This window comes from Aquila chrysaetos, chromosome 6 (genome assembly GCF_900496995.4).
Source record: "Aquila chrysaetos chrysaetos chromosome 6, bAquChr1.4, whole genome shotgun sequence".
NCBI lineage: Eukaryota > Metazoa > Chordata > Aves > Accipitriformes > Accipitridae > Aquila > Aquila chrysaetos.
The window spans coordinates 46212003-46224714 of NC_044009.1; the positions used below are offsets into that span (position 1 = coordinate 46212003).

Sequence of the window (12712 nt, forward strand, 5' to 3'; positions counted from 1 at the left end):
TTTCATAAATTTAGCCCCTTCAAACCACAAGGAAAGATACATTCCAAAGACATATAACTAGTCAACTACTAACAGCTGATTTCAATTCCCGAGTTCAATGCTTATCCACTCCAGCTGAGTATGCAGTCACATTATATCCAGGCAGGGACTACCTTATCTGCTGGGTTTTCTTGTTGGGTTTCTAAAACACTGCCAGAGTGCTACAAATAAGGAAAACAGAAAACAAAAGCTTTCAGATAACCTAACTAATCTTAGAAAAATTTTTAAAAGACCCTTTTAAAAGAAATGGAGTGGTTTCGTTATCCATTTTATACTTAAGTCTTGCAACTCTGACAAATGAAAACGTAAAATAAAATTAAGCCATTTCTCAATATTCCCTAAAATTATATTGTTAATTATTCTATAACATTCTACTTACTTTTATGTTGCTTCAGTAGCAAAGACAGACTATTGCATTTTCATGAAGCAGAACAAAATGGAAACTCAGATGTCCTGCTTTCTTCTTAACATTAAAATTCTTCACAGTGCTAGATTCTGCTTTTAAGTGTTCCTTCTCTTTTCTCTTTTTTGAATCAAGTTATTGTACCTGTGTTTCTATATAAATCGCTCTGAGAAATGTGTGTTGAGTTTTCAGAGACCATTTGGTCGGATTCTAATAATCTCTCCTGGGAGCTGACACCAACTTCCAGCAGCAGGTCGTACACTGCAGATTAGAATAATAAAGCACATGCTGCTGCAACTTCAGACACCGCTCCCCCCCCCCCCAAAAAAAAAAAAAAAAAACAACAACAAAAAAGCAAGTCTGTCTTTATCAAGCTGAAGAATGATGTTTTGAGACATCTCTAGATGTCTTGTCTCCTAGACAGAGCTTTCCTTTTGTTTATATAAACACGTAAATTCAGTCACTTCTGGTTTTTCCTTCTTTTAAACAGAGAATATGCCATCACAAAGATTTTGTTCCAGATTCCACATTTCTTTTTGTCCTTACAGTAATGCAGTGTTACTTAATTGACCAAGATAGAAAGCTAGTATTTTAAAAATTTGCATTGTGTAAATAAAAATATATTTTAGTTCAATGTAGCTTTTTTTCCCCGTTGTGAAATAAAAGAAATATATTTCATTTTTTTCCATATAAAAGTGGTTTCGGGTTTTTTTCCAAATTCTTTGTGTAAACTAGGCAAATGTCTTGAAACTTAAAGAAAAACACTGGCTTAAAAAAAAAACCCTAGTATTTCTCCTCCAGATTAGCATTGTGTTAGGGTATCTGTCAGTGTAGTACAGATAAATTATATATTTCTCCCTTACAATTCACTATTCTTTATTATAGCGTTTCCACTACAAATCCCAGGTGGATTAAGACTTGTCATATTTGACCTCTTTAGTTAAAGGCAATCCACTGCATAATGATTTTTACACTAATCTGTAAAATGAACAGTTCCACATGCATAAATGCTAACAGGAATCAACATCTCCTGTTTCTTTCTCTGACCTTCAACAACCCTATCCTCTGCAGAAAAAAATAACAGTTTTACTAATTTATAAGCACCATGCAGACACAGGCAGTCTAGAGAAAAACCTCTTTAGCAGTTGTAAAGGAAAAACATGAGAAAGCTTCCACAAAGAGAGAAATTCTGAGAGCCCAAAAGAAAAAAAAAAAAAAAAAAAAAGGAAAAGGTGTGAAGATTTAAAATATTCCCAATACTCACTGAAAGCAGCCACTGCAAGAGCCAGTGTGACAATAATGGAGACCCAGGAAACCCACAATGCCTTCTTTCTGTAGCTTTGAGCTTCATGAGGTTTTAGCCTTGTACTGCTTTCTAGCAAACCTGATAAGCAATAAGCAAAGAGGGTATGAACAATACATTGCTCCTTTTAAAAACACAGCTGTTTTAGTTCAGACCTAGATCATATATTTACATTCTATATTACATGCAGAATCAAATCCTGCTCACATTATTAAGGTTAAGTGAATGAAGCCACCAGAAACATATGAGTAAGCAAGGAGAGCACACACAAGTTGTTTTGATTTCACATAGAAAGACCCACACATCAGTCACTTAAAAAGAGCACTGCAATTGTAGGGCAGTTACAAAATTCACATCCCTTACGTTTTCCACCTGTACATCTACACAAGAAAGGGCTCTGTCCTATACTCACTCAGATCAAAACTCGTTTCAGAACTTCAGGATCCTGAACATAATTAACATAGGAGAAAAACTCATGCTCACCAGTCTCTGCGAAATAACCTACTGATGCACAGGAATATACTGGACATATTGAGCACTGAAGTAGAAGCAGGCATACCTTAGAATCAAAGCCATCACAGCTGAAAAAAACCTCTTGAAGCATAACGTCCTTCATGTGAGGTAAGAATACATCCCCATCTAGAACTAACTGAACAACCAATTCTATCATTATTGCAATCAGCACGGAAGTCCGTTGAACACAAGTGAATGGGATTGCTTTCTCTCTTTTTTAATGCTTTCAATTTGTGGAATTCTTTTGTCCACTCATCTTAAATCACAGAGAAGAATTCAGGTTAAAAATAAAGAAAATAACAACATTCTTTGGTTTTCATTCTCTCAGTCTGAGTCTTAAGCCACTTTTAAAATGCATTCAGAATTTAACATATTTGCCTTCTGTATATCCCATCCAGATTCTTTTGTGCTTAATATATTCATCTAATTTGAAACACACGTTCTTTTTCACCAGCAAGTTCCAGCTCAAACCTGCTTAGTTAGAGAGAATGCCTGATAGCTTTTAACTTTCTTAATTAATTACTCCAGAAAATGTGGGTGGTTCCTCTTAAATGATGATCACTTTTCAGAGGGACTTGCCTGCACTGAATGCATTGAACTGGGGCACTGGTTTAATAGCACAACCTTTCAGTAGCGGGTCTAATGCCTTAGACAAAGGGTTGAGAACAGGGGCTCTGGCAGACTCAGCAGCAGATTAAAACATAACAGCTGAAGCTGTTACTATCCTCACCTTCCCGGTTTTCTCTCTGATGGCTATTGCCACTCTCAAGGCAGGGACACCTGCTCTGGTTATTAGTATACTCCTGAATCCACACCTTGTTTAACCAAGTTTATTAACATTAACAGATATTAATTTCAACCAACTGTAATATACTGGCTGAAAACTGTAATGATGTAGGAATCATTTCAGAAGTGAAGCAGACATCTCTGCCTCAGGGGCAGCAATGTGTCAGCAGAGGGGCAGGCATCCAGGGGTGGTAACAATTCAAGTCACCAGATTTTATTCTGCCACTTGAAGTCTGTCAAAATTACTGGTTCTAATCCTAGCACAATCAGTGGGATTCACGTTGTCTTGGAAAAATTCTTCATGCTTTTTTCACCTCAATTACAATAAAGCAGAGAGAGTTTCTTTATGGTAGTTCAGAAAGCCACTGGGAGAATTTCATGCTTGTACTGTGTTTTTAGAAAATTTAAAATATTACCTCACTTTTGTGCTACACACTCCCCTCTTTATGAATGGAAAAGAATTTGCAAACTTGCATGCAGGAGAATTACTAGACCCTATATTGAAATGATGTCTCTTTCTTATTACGTGCATTCTTTCCTTAATAGATGAAAACTACCAGATGACAACTCTGAAGGGTTTGAGTCTTTTACTGATAGTACTGCACAGCTATTTCTCATATAGCCTGCTTTCATTTGTGTGAAGAAATATTTTTTTTTCCCAATGTTTGGCCTATCTTCTGCCACTACATATAATGATGCACAGTTTAACTGCTGTCTGATATGAGGTAATTTAACAATACATCTTGAAATACAGGAGAGTTTTCTACTAATATAACCATAGAGAAAACACATCTTCTCACGTTTTGCGCCCCTCCTGCCCCCTCCCCAAACCAAGGATTTTAAATTACAGCCCAAATCTTGTTGGAATGTAAAGCAAAGCAGGTTTTCTTAGCGAAGTTTTGATTCTCAATATTTCAAACCTCAAATAAACACGGATCAGAATGACAGACATCCTCACCTGTTTGTTTCTTTAAAGACATCCTATAATTCATGGCTACAGCTCGCTATTACCTGGGAAGTCCAACATACACAGTGGATACTTACAAATCAAATAATACCCTAATTAAATTAAGAAATTAATAATAACCCCCATAGCTAGTGCAGCACTGCTGATTACTAATCACATGTCAAGCACGTGTCCAGTATGACAGAGACTGCAATCCTTATAAAACTGAACCACTTCTGCCGTGTGTGTGTGTTTGTCTTTCTCTCAAAATGGCTGGCATATTCTAGCTGTGAGAAATGTGATCCCTTCCTTCCTAAAATAATTCAAATAATTTTTTTGTATCTACCAATTTTCACCCCTGAGAAAGATCATATTATTGTTATGAGTGTCCTAGGGGACGGCACACAAAAATACAAACTCATTCACGTGACTACCAAGCCCATAGCATGAAAATTATTTAGAAGCAACAGCAGCTCATTAATTTACACGCAACAACACAATTCACAAGGTAAACCTCCATATTTTTTCCACTGACCAGTAGAAAACAAGTTTTAAGCATCCACAGGAGGCTGAAAGATAATCTTTCGGTATGGCCTGCATTGCTACAAAAACAAAAAGCTAGTATCTACTGATAAAATTCCTCCGCCCTGAAATTAACATACTGAGTAATTTTATTGCCATTAATTTATTTAACACATAGGTATCCTCAAGGTAAAGAAGAGATGATGAGCTGGTTAAATCCACTGGATTTTTACTTTATCTTTCAGTACCTTCCTATATTAACAGATTTTCTTCCCATAAAAAAATCAGAAGGAGAAAAAACCTGTCTAACAGTTGCAGAACACAAGCTTGGCATATTTGTGAAGTGATTCTAGGATATTCTTTACCATATGCTGACTTACCAGAAGTACTTTTCTATTTGGCTAAGGGATCATTTTAAAATGTCAAGTTAGAATTTGTGGAAGAGATAAGACTAATAGAAAAATTGTTCACCTAAGATGTTAATTTAAGGACCCATCCACAAAACTATCACTGATTTTGATCTGACTCTTAAAGAGCAAATAATCTTGTTCCAAAATTTAGGGTTAGTTTTTATTTTTAGCAAACATGGAAGTATCATCTCTATAACTGGATCTGCTATGATTCATTGGGAAGGATCATAAGAAAAAGTACAATCTAAAAGGACAGACTGTAACAATTTCAACAGGGACAACCTGCAAAAAGCATACCAGATTTTCCTCTACAATGGTAGACGGAATCGGTGACTATAGGAAAGGCTAAAAGAAATCTACTGCAAGGGCCATAGAAAGAGTGTGAAGGCAGAGAAGGAAATACAATCAGCAGCTTTAGTCTCATGTCCCTCCTAGAAAGAGATAAGGTTAGGTACAACAGACTCTCTTTTTGGAATTACCCTTAATACCAGAAGAGCCAGCTTTCATCTTCAGCTGTGTCATACAGAGCACAAATTAAAAATCTCTGTGATCAAACTTCCATGTTTGAACCATAATCAAAATTCCTGATTCCTGTTATTGAAAACAGAACTGAAGCCTCAAATTGCCCCCAGTCACAATGTCTGTCCCCTGCCATTGGCGGCGACAGTGAGGGTACTCCTGGAAAAAGGGCTGCTGTCCCCAGCCCCAACGTGACTGAAACCTGTCAGGGAAGGTGGTGACTGCTCTTCCCCCTTACTTCTCTACTTCGTGTCTAGGATTTGTGAGCAAGCACAGGCATTTGGAAAGCTGGGGAAAGAACAGGGGATACGGGAGTTACATGTAGGATTAAGACCGAGAACACAAAAGGGACTTGGGGATGCTGAAAACAAAAAGAGAAAGGAAGTAAAGGCAATAGAAAGGCTAAGGAAAGCCTATACGTGAAATAAAAAACGGAGACAAATTGTGTGGAAGAGGAGCCTGGAAGGCATTGTGGAAGACAAGGCAAGGGGGAGGGTTAAAATGGCAGCTGCCTTTATGGGCCGCAGGTAAGCTAGCACCTCACACATCGTTAACAGATGTCCAACATAGGCGTGCTTCACATTAAAGAGTAACACGGTTTGGAAGGAGGCAGCTTTCCATCTCTGGCCAGATATTTAGGCAAATACTAAAAAACGAGTTATATGGAAGCGCACTGCACGGTAGGGGAAGGGAGACAAGGAGTAAGGTAACCGCCCTGACTTCGCTACCCAGCCAGGGCCGTAGCAGACCACCACAGAAAGGCCCCGTTGTGCCCCTGTTCGGAAGGCGGCTGCCACAAGCCCCGCCGGCAGGTAACCTTAGCGGCCTCCCTCCCTCTCTTCGGCGGCGAGAAAACCTCCGGCGCTGCCTGTCCCTCCCGGGAGCCCCCGCCGCCACCTGCGCCCCTCAGCCCGGGCTCTCCCCCTCGCCTGTGGAGCGGGAGCAGCGCCGTGTGCCGCCGCCCGCCAGCACCCGCTCCCCCGCCAGGCAGGCAGGCAGGCAAGTTTTCGGGCGAGGTGGGAACAGCCACGAATAGAGTTTATAAAAATATTTTAAAGCTGTCGCGGGGTGCTCGTACGAGAACTAAAAAGGGGTAAAAAAAAAAAGCTTCGAGGGCGGTGCGGGGGGGAATGTTAAGCGAGTGTTAGCGGCGGGCTGAGGGGAGGCGGCCGGGGGCGCTGAGGCGGCGGCAGGGGCAGGGCGGGAGCGGGGCCTGCGGGCCCTCACACGGCGGGAGGCCGGGGCTGCGGCGAGGAGCGGGGGGGGGGTTGTGAGGGACAGCAAGGGGGTCCGGAGGAGAGCGGGGCGCTGAGAAGCACGGCGGGCGGCTGCGAGCAGAGAGCGGCTGGTGGGGGCAGTTAGGAGGAGAGGAGCCGGTGTGGGGCTGCCAGGGCTGAAGAAGAGGGGGCGGGAAGGGCTGCTGTGGCGGAATGAGGAGGAGGAGGGCATGGGTCCAGGAGAGCGAAGCGTGAGGGTGCTGCGGGGAGGGTGTAGGAGAAGCTGTCGGGGGTGGGTGTTAGGCGTCTCGGGACGGAGGGGAGGCGGTGGGGCATGCCACAGAGGGAGGAAGGCGGGTGCGGGGTGAGGGACGGGCGGGTGCTCACCTCTGTCCTCCAGCCCCTCGCTGAACTGTCCGCTCTCCCCGATCCGCAGCTGCTCCTGCTGCTCCCGGGGGGGCACCGGCGGGCTGGCCCCGGGGGGCTGCACGATGGCGGGGTCCGGAGTGGTGTCCAGGGGGGCAGCGGACGGCTCCATTTCTTGCGGGGCGGCGGGAAACGGCTGGCGACTGTGGCAGCGAAGCGAGGAGCGAGCGGAGCATCCAGCCCGGGTGCGAGCCCGGGGAGAGGAGGAGACTCCGGCTCAGAGCATCAGGGAGACGGGAGCAGGCAGCAAACAAACTCCTCCGGCTGCTCCCCGCCAGCCGCCCCCCGCGGCCGCCTCATCACTAACCTCGCCGGCGGCGGAGTAGGGAGGGGGGGGGGGGGGGGTGGCAGGTGGGAGAGCGGTGCCGCCTCCCCGCGCTGCCCTTCCCCTCCCCGCCCCGGGGAGCACCTCCGGCGGCGGGAGCGGAGCCCGGCTCCGCAGCGGGGCGGGGGCGGGAGCCGGAGCCGGGGCCGGGCGGCAGCTCGCCCCCGTGCGGAGCGGCGTGCGAGGGGAGTGCTGGGGGCAGGAGAGGTGGCGGGAAGGGCTCTGGTGAGTCGCCGCCGGGGGCTCCTCGCTCTCGAGAGCCGGCGGGCACCTGCGAAAGGTGCGGCAGGACCTTGGGCTGAAGGTACGTCCTCGGGGCCGGCCGAGGAAGCGGGAGACCTGTCAGCCTCCCCTCGCCATGGCGGGCTCTGCCTTCCTCCTCCTCCCGCTACCGGCTCTCGGGGGGAAGGGTTGTCCGGTGACTGTCCAAACCGGGAGCCTTTGCACAGCAGAGCGAGAGGCAAACGCCTCACGCTGCTCCCGAGGGCTGCGGGTGCTGGCCTTGTGGTGCAAGGCCTCGTCCGCCTCGCCTCCCCTCACGCAGGTAAAGACCCTTTCCTGGGGGATTTGCTCATTCTCCATCTGCCGTGGCCCTTTTTCAGGATCAGAGGCGAATCGCCACAGATACGCACCTCTCGGACCCCCCAGCGCTGACCTTTTGTTACGCCGACAGTTGGTTTTACCAATATTAGCCTAAAAACTGCCCTAGAACATACAGCAGTCTCATGCCAAAGCACGGGATTAGAGCTGGAGACTTGCTGGCGTTCAGGGCCATTCTCGGGTCGCTCACCCGCCGTTCCTAGGGCTGCAGAAGAACGTAGGGAAAAAAACTAAAACCGTAGGAGAACAGAAACGTTAAAAAAAAAAAAGGAAAATTTTACTGATAGATCTGTGCAGCCTGAGCTGCTCGCTTCTTCTCCGCTGGTTTCTAATTACTAGATAGAGCGGTGCAAGTAAACAAAAGCATTTTCTGTGCTACCACGGTCTCCCGGTTGCATGCTTAGTAGCATGCAGATAAATTTTGAAACTGCATTGTGTTTTGATTTGAGTCTAGGAAAATATCAGAAGACAATTAGACATTGCAGCCTGGGTCCTCAGCTGATATGTATGGATATAATACCCACTTAAGTTATATGAAGATCAGGTTGCATTTCTCTTTGGGCAAATTAGCAAATTTGGGGAGTATAGAAAGGCCAGTAGGAAATTAATATTTATGCTAGCATAGGGACGTGATTTTATAAACTGTCAGAATCTTGCTGATGTCAGCCTTAAAAAAAGTTTTGCAGTAGTTTAGTAATACCTACTTGGCAATGGTTAGTGAAACTTTACTACCATAATATCTTAATTTAAAAAAATGCCTCTTAATGCTGTATGCTAACCTTCAAAATCTTTTCAACTGTATTTTAAAGCATTAATTATTTGAAAAAGTAAATATAAGTAAATGTTAAGGTAAGTGACATAAAATACTGTTTTAGAAACTGATTGGCATTCTGGCAGCCCTGTGGATTGGAGATGGCTGTTGTGGTGTGAGGGATTGGTGTTTGCTTCTTACCTAATCTTACGATTTCTTTGTCTATAATCTACCGTACCTACTACATGAAATGTTGAATTCGTCATGCCTCTCACCTAAATTTCATCTTCACCCTTAGCTATCCTACCCTGCTTTGTGATCCCAGAGTTCTCGCTCTTCTAGTTGGATCAGCATTAATATGAATATATGCAATGCTGAAAGTATTTTCTTTTCCCTTATGTAATGGATACTAAATTACAAAGTGCCTATTTGATGTTAATGTCAAAAGAGGTTCTCGGGTGCAGAAGCTAACACAAGTGAGTTCTTCTGAGAAAAGCGTTGCTTTTTGGGGTTGGGCTGAGTTGGGAGGGATTGGAAACTAGTAACTCCGTAAAACAAATAACTGTTATTTTCTTTACAGGCTGTTTATTAAGTTCTGATGACCTTGAACCTGTGAGATACGAGACAAGATCTGTACGTGTATGCATGTGAGAGAGAAATGAAAAGTAGAAAAGACTTACCTTTTGTTACTTGCCATAAATAATAGATTGTCATATGTCTCTATCACTTAAAATGTGTTTGTAAAGTGAGAATCGTTAAAGGAGTAGAACCAGTTTTGTAACCTGGTCAGAGACAAGGGATTGGGGCCAAATCACGTTTCAGGACCTGGCAGGGATACAGAAACCTTTGGTGAGTGAGTTTGGGGAGACACTCTCCCATGCAGAGTGCATCCACTACAAGCCATGAAGAGTCCCTTGAAATTGCTGCAACGGATATAACGGTCCCTAATGCAATTACTGCAGGATCCTTCCTCTTCTAGGAAGGTAAGTCCATATCTGATCTGTTCCAGTAGGAACTTTCTTATTCCTTGCATAAATGAAAAATTGACTAGTGACTCCCATTGGACACTACCTCCTTTCTGTAAGTCTGTCTAAGCTATTTTGGTATTCTTATAACTTCCAGAAATCAACCCAACAGCAAAGTGCCTGGAGATTCCTAATTCCATTTCTTTAAAAGGAGGTGAAAGGAGTAGGTTTCCAAATGATTTGGAGAAAAACAGGAACTAGGAACACCAACCCACGAGTTTTAAAATTTAATATGTTCCTTTTTCTTTTTTTCAGTTGTTCTCAATTGCTGTTCTTACATAAAACTGTGTCTGGCAGGGGCTGCAGCTGTCTCTATTTGTATAAATGCTATAGTGTTCAGGGTATAGCAAAGAATATGAGGCTTGCAAAGAGTATTACAGTTTCTTTTAAATGACTCTCTTCAGTGCTTCCAAACATGTCCTCATGTGAGAAGGGATATATTCTGCATTTAGCAAATACAAATACAAAACATTAAGCAGATCCACAATGAAGAGCCTTTCGGATCAGACCATTATTTATATAAGCTAGCTACTAAGAAGCAGAAAGAACATATCATAGCAGCTGGAAGCTGCTTTCCAGCATTGCCTCTTATTTCTCATGACATCTCTTTCACCCAAAATATATTCCACTGGATAAAGATGTAGGGCTAGGGCTTTAAAGATGTGGATCCTATTTTCCAGCCCTGTTGGACTTCTTGTCTAAGAAGCCTGTGGGCAAAGTCAATGAAGAGAAAAAGGCCTGACCCTAATAGCTATATTATTATATGATATTATTTCTTGGCCCCTCAAACCTCCCTTTGTTGGAGATGAATAAGGAGAAGCTAAAATCAATTTTTAAAAAAAAAAAAAAAGGACCACATCTCTGGATTCAATTTAAATAGACTGACGCCATCCCATATTATATATAGCTGCTGCAAGATTAATACACACTTGCAGAACTTTGTTCCCAGCTAGAACTGCCTGTAATTTCCATAATATTTAGACTTCCAGAGAAAGGTGATTCCAAACAAGATGGAGGTCTCTTGCGCCAGAGCAACCAGCAGCAATGAAGGGAACTTCTCATGTTTTTTTTTCATCTGGATTGTCTGTGGTCTGGTTTTGCTGTGGTTATTTATGGTAGTTCTTTTCTTTATTTCTTTCTGCCCTTCCTCCTTCCTTCTATTGAATAAATGAAAAATATCAATCAGATTTGAGATTCTTCCTCCAGGCCCACCCTAACTCTCAGCAATGTCAGAGAAAGAGTTTCAATTATATTTGGTGAAAATTGGATTAGGTCCATCATTTTATTCTTTTCTAAGGTAGGCATTTTCCTGAGGGAATAAGCAATCTCTTGCCAGTAGGTTGGCCTGGTTTTCTAAGTTACAGTCCCTTTGTTTCACTGAAACATTATTCCCATGCTACCATCAGCACCCATGATGTGATGACAAAGAGTAGTATGGTGCAAAAAGGCAGAAAGAATGTGGTGCTATTGCATCATGTAGAGTCAAAGTAGAACCAATGGGTGACAATGGCAAAACAGGTCCTGGTCCATCAGTGAGATAGTAGTCACTATATGAATGCACAATATTTCGTATTCCTCTTCAGTCTATGTGGAGTTGAAATAAATCTGTTTTCATTGTAAGCAAGTTTGGATATGTTAACACTCTATGTTCGTTTGTCATTCCAAAAACGAGAGCTGCATCTATTCCGGACTTCTTGGTTTTCCTTTTCTTTTTAGCACTACTGACTGGAATGTTTTCACTCAAATTAGCAGAACACAATGGTGTTGTGAGAAGGACTCAGGCTCCTGAGAAGGAACTTTGCTTGATTTCATTGATGTTAACTCGTCAATGTTCCATATTGACCATCATCTTAAGTGCAGCACTTAGTTTAAGAGCACTGTTGCATATTTGGAAAGAGTTGGTCAGCTGGCCCAGTGATTATTTTTTAGTATGTTTAAAGGCATAAGAGTCAGATAATGATACTGTCACCGTTCACCATTTTGTTTGCAGGGTTGTGTTTCATACACATACTAAACACAAAACTGCCTTTATCTGGCAACAAAATACTATATTTGTCACTGGCATTATATTGCAGTATCAGGGAGTGCTAGTGTAAGCCAGGATGGTTTATTAGTTTGGTCTGTTGACGTCTCATGCCTGACATTCAAACAAAAATGCTCACTTCTTACTTTCGTCAGTATGCCTCTCATGGAATAACAGCAGGAGGTAATGGCATCCCCATTCAGTTTTATGGGAGACACATCTGAAACAAAACCGAGTACCAATCCAATTCTAAATGGACAGGCAGACATCGGTCCTGTAAAGGTCATCACTATAGATCATCTTCAGTGTTACTCCTCTAGGACCAAAGTCTGAGACTAATTTATCCTGATATTCCTAAAGGCAACACCTTCGAGTAAGCGTTTATACTGTTTAAATGCTCTGATAGTTTGCATGACAGCTACCATTTTGTGCCTGTTGTGTGGATGGGATGGTGAGATACTTCATATCATTCTTTGCCATTTAGACATCTCCTCTGCTGAAATGAATAGATTAAATAAGTCTCTTTAGTGATGAAAACCTCTAGATTCTGTATTTCACAGCCTTTTTTCATGAACCTAATCTTTTCTTTTAATAGTCCCTTGATCATCTTGTGCAATATTGGCTACCATAGTTTTCTTTTACAAACAAATACAAATTAGGCTACATTTTGTAGGATGTTTTTTAGGGTTTTTTTTGTTTGTTTGCTGGCTTACTTGATGGCATGTAGGCAGAGGCAGATATATATTTTGCTGTTGTTTTGTAGATCACCTGTAGTCCCACAGTGTGTTCAGTGGTCAACAGGATGAGAAATTCTACACTAGGTTCCTTTAACTTGGTCTAGATACCTCTCAGCCTAGTATTAGTCACCCTATTTTTTTAATTTAAAATAAAACAATAATGATGA

General features: G+C 42.8%; 2 protein-coding genes across 7 annotated transcripts in view; one reads left to right on the plus strand and one right to left on the minus strand.

Annotated features, from left to right (window-relative positions):
* The window catches only part of TMEM163 (transmembrane protein 163), a 105645-nt gene extending 98229 nt beyond the window's left edge, over positions 1–7416 (minus strand). Inside the window, exons 1-2 of one of the 3 annotated variants that reach the window (XM_030016625.2) lie at positions 7046–7413; positions 1707–1826 (exon numbers count right to left, since the gene is read on the minus strand). In XM_030016625.2, coding sequence (XP_029872485.1) covers positions 1707–1826; positions 7046–7196 — 271 coding nt within the window. In that variant the 5' untranslated portion in view covers positions 7197–7413. Of the gene's footprint in view, positions 1–1706; positions 1827–7045 lie in introns of all 3 variants that reach the window. The other 2 variants (XM_030016628.1, XM_030016626.1) reach the window with 2 other exon arrangements.
* Positions 7417–7600: 184 nt separating this feature from the next.
* Positions 7601–12712, plus strand: part of ACMSD (aminocarboxymuconate semialdehyde decarboxylase) — a 47718-nt gene continuing 42606 nt past the window's right edge. For 3 of the 4 annotated variants that reach the window (XM_030016612.2, XM_030016613.2, XM_030016615.2), the window contains exon 1: positions 7602–7713. The gene's annotated coding sequence lies outside the window, so the exon portion shown is untranslated. Of the gene's footprint in view, positions 7714–12712 lie in introns of all 4 variants that reach the window. The other variant, XM_030016616.2, reaches the window with a different exon arrangement.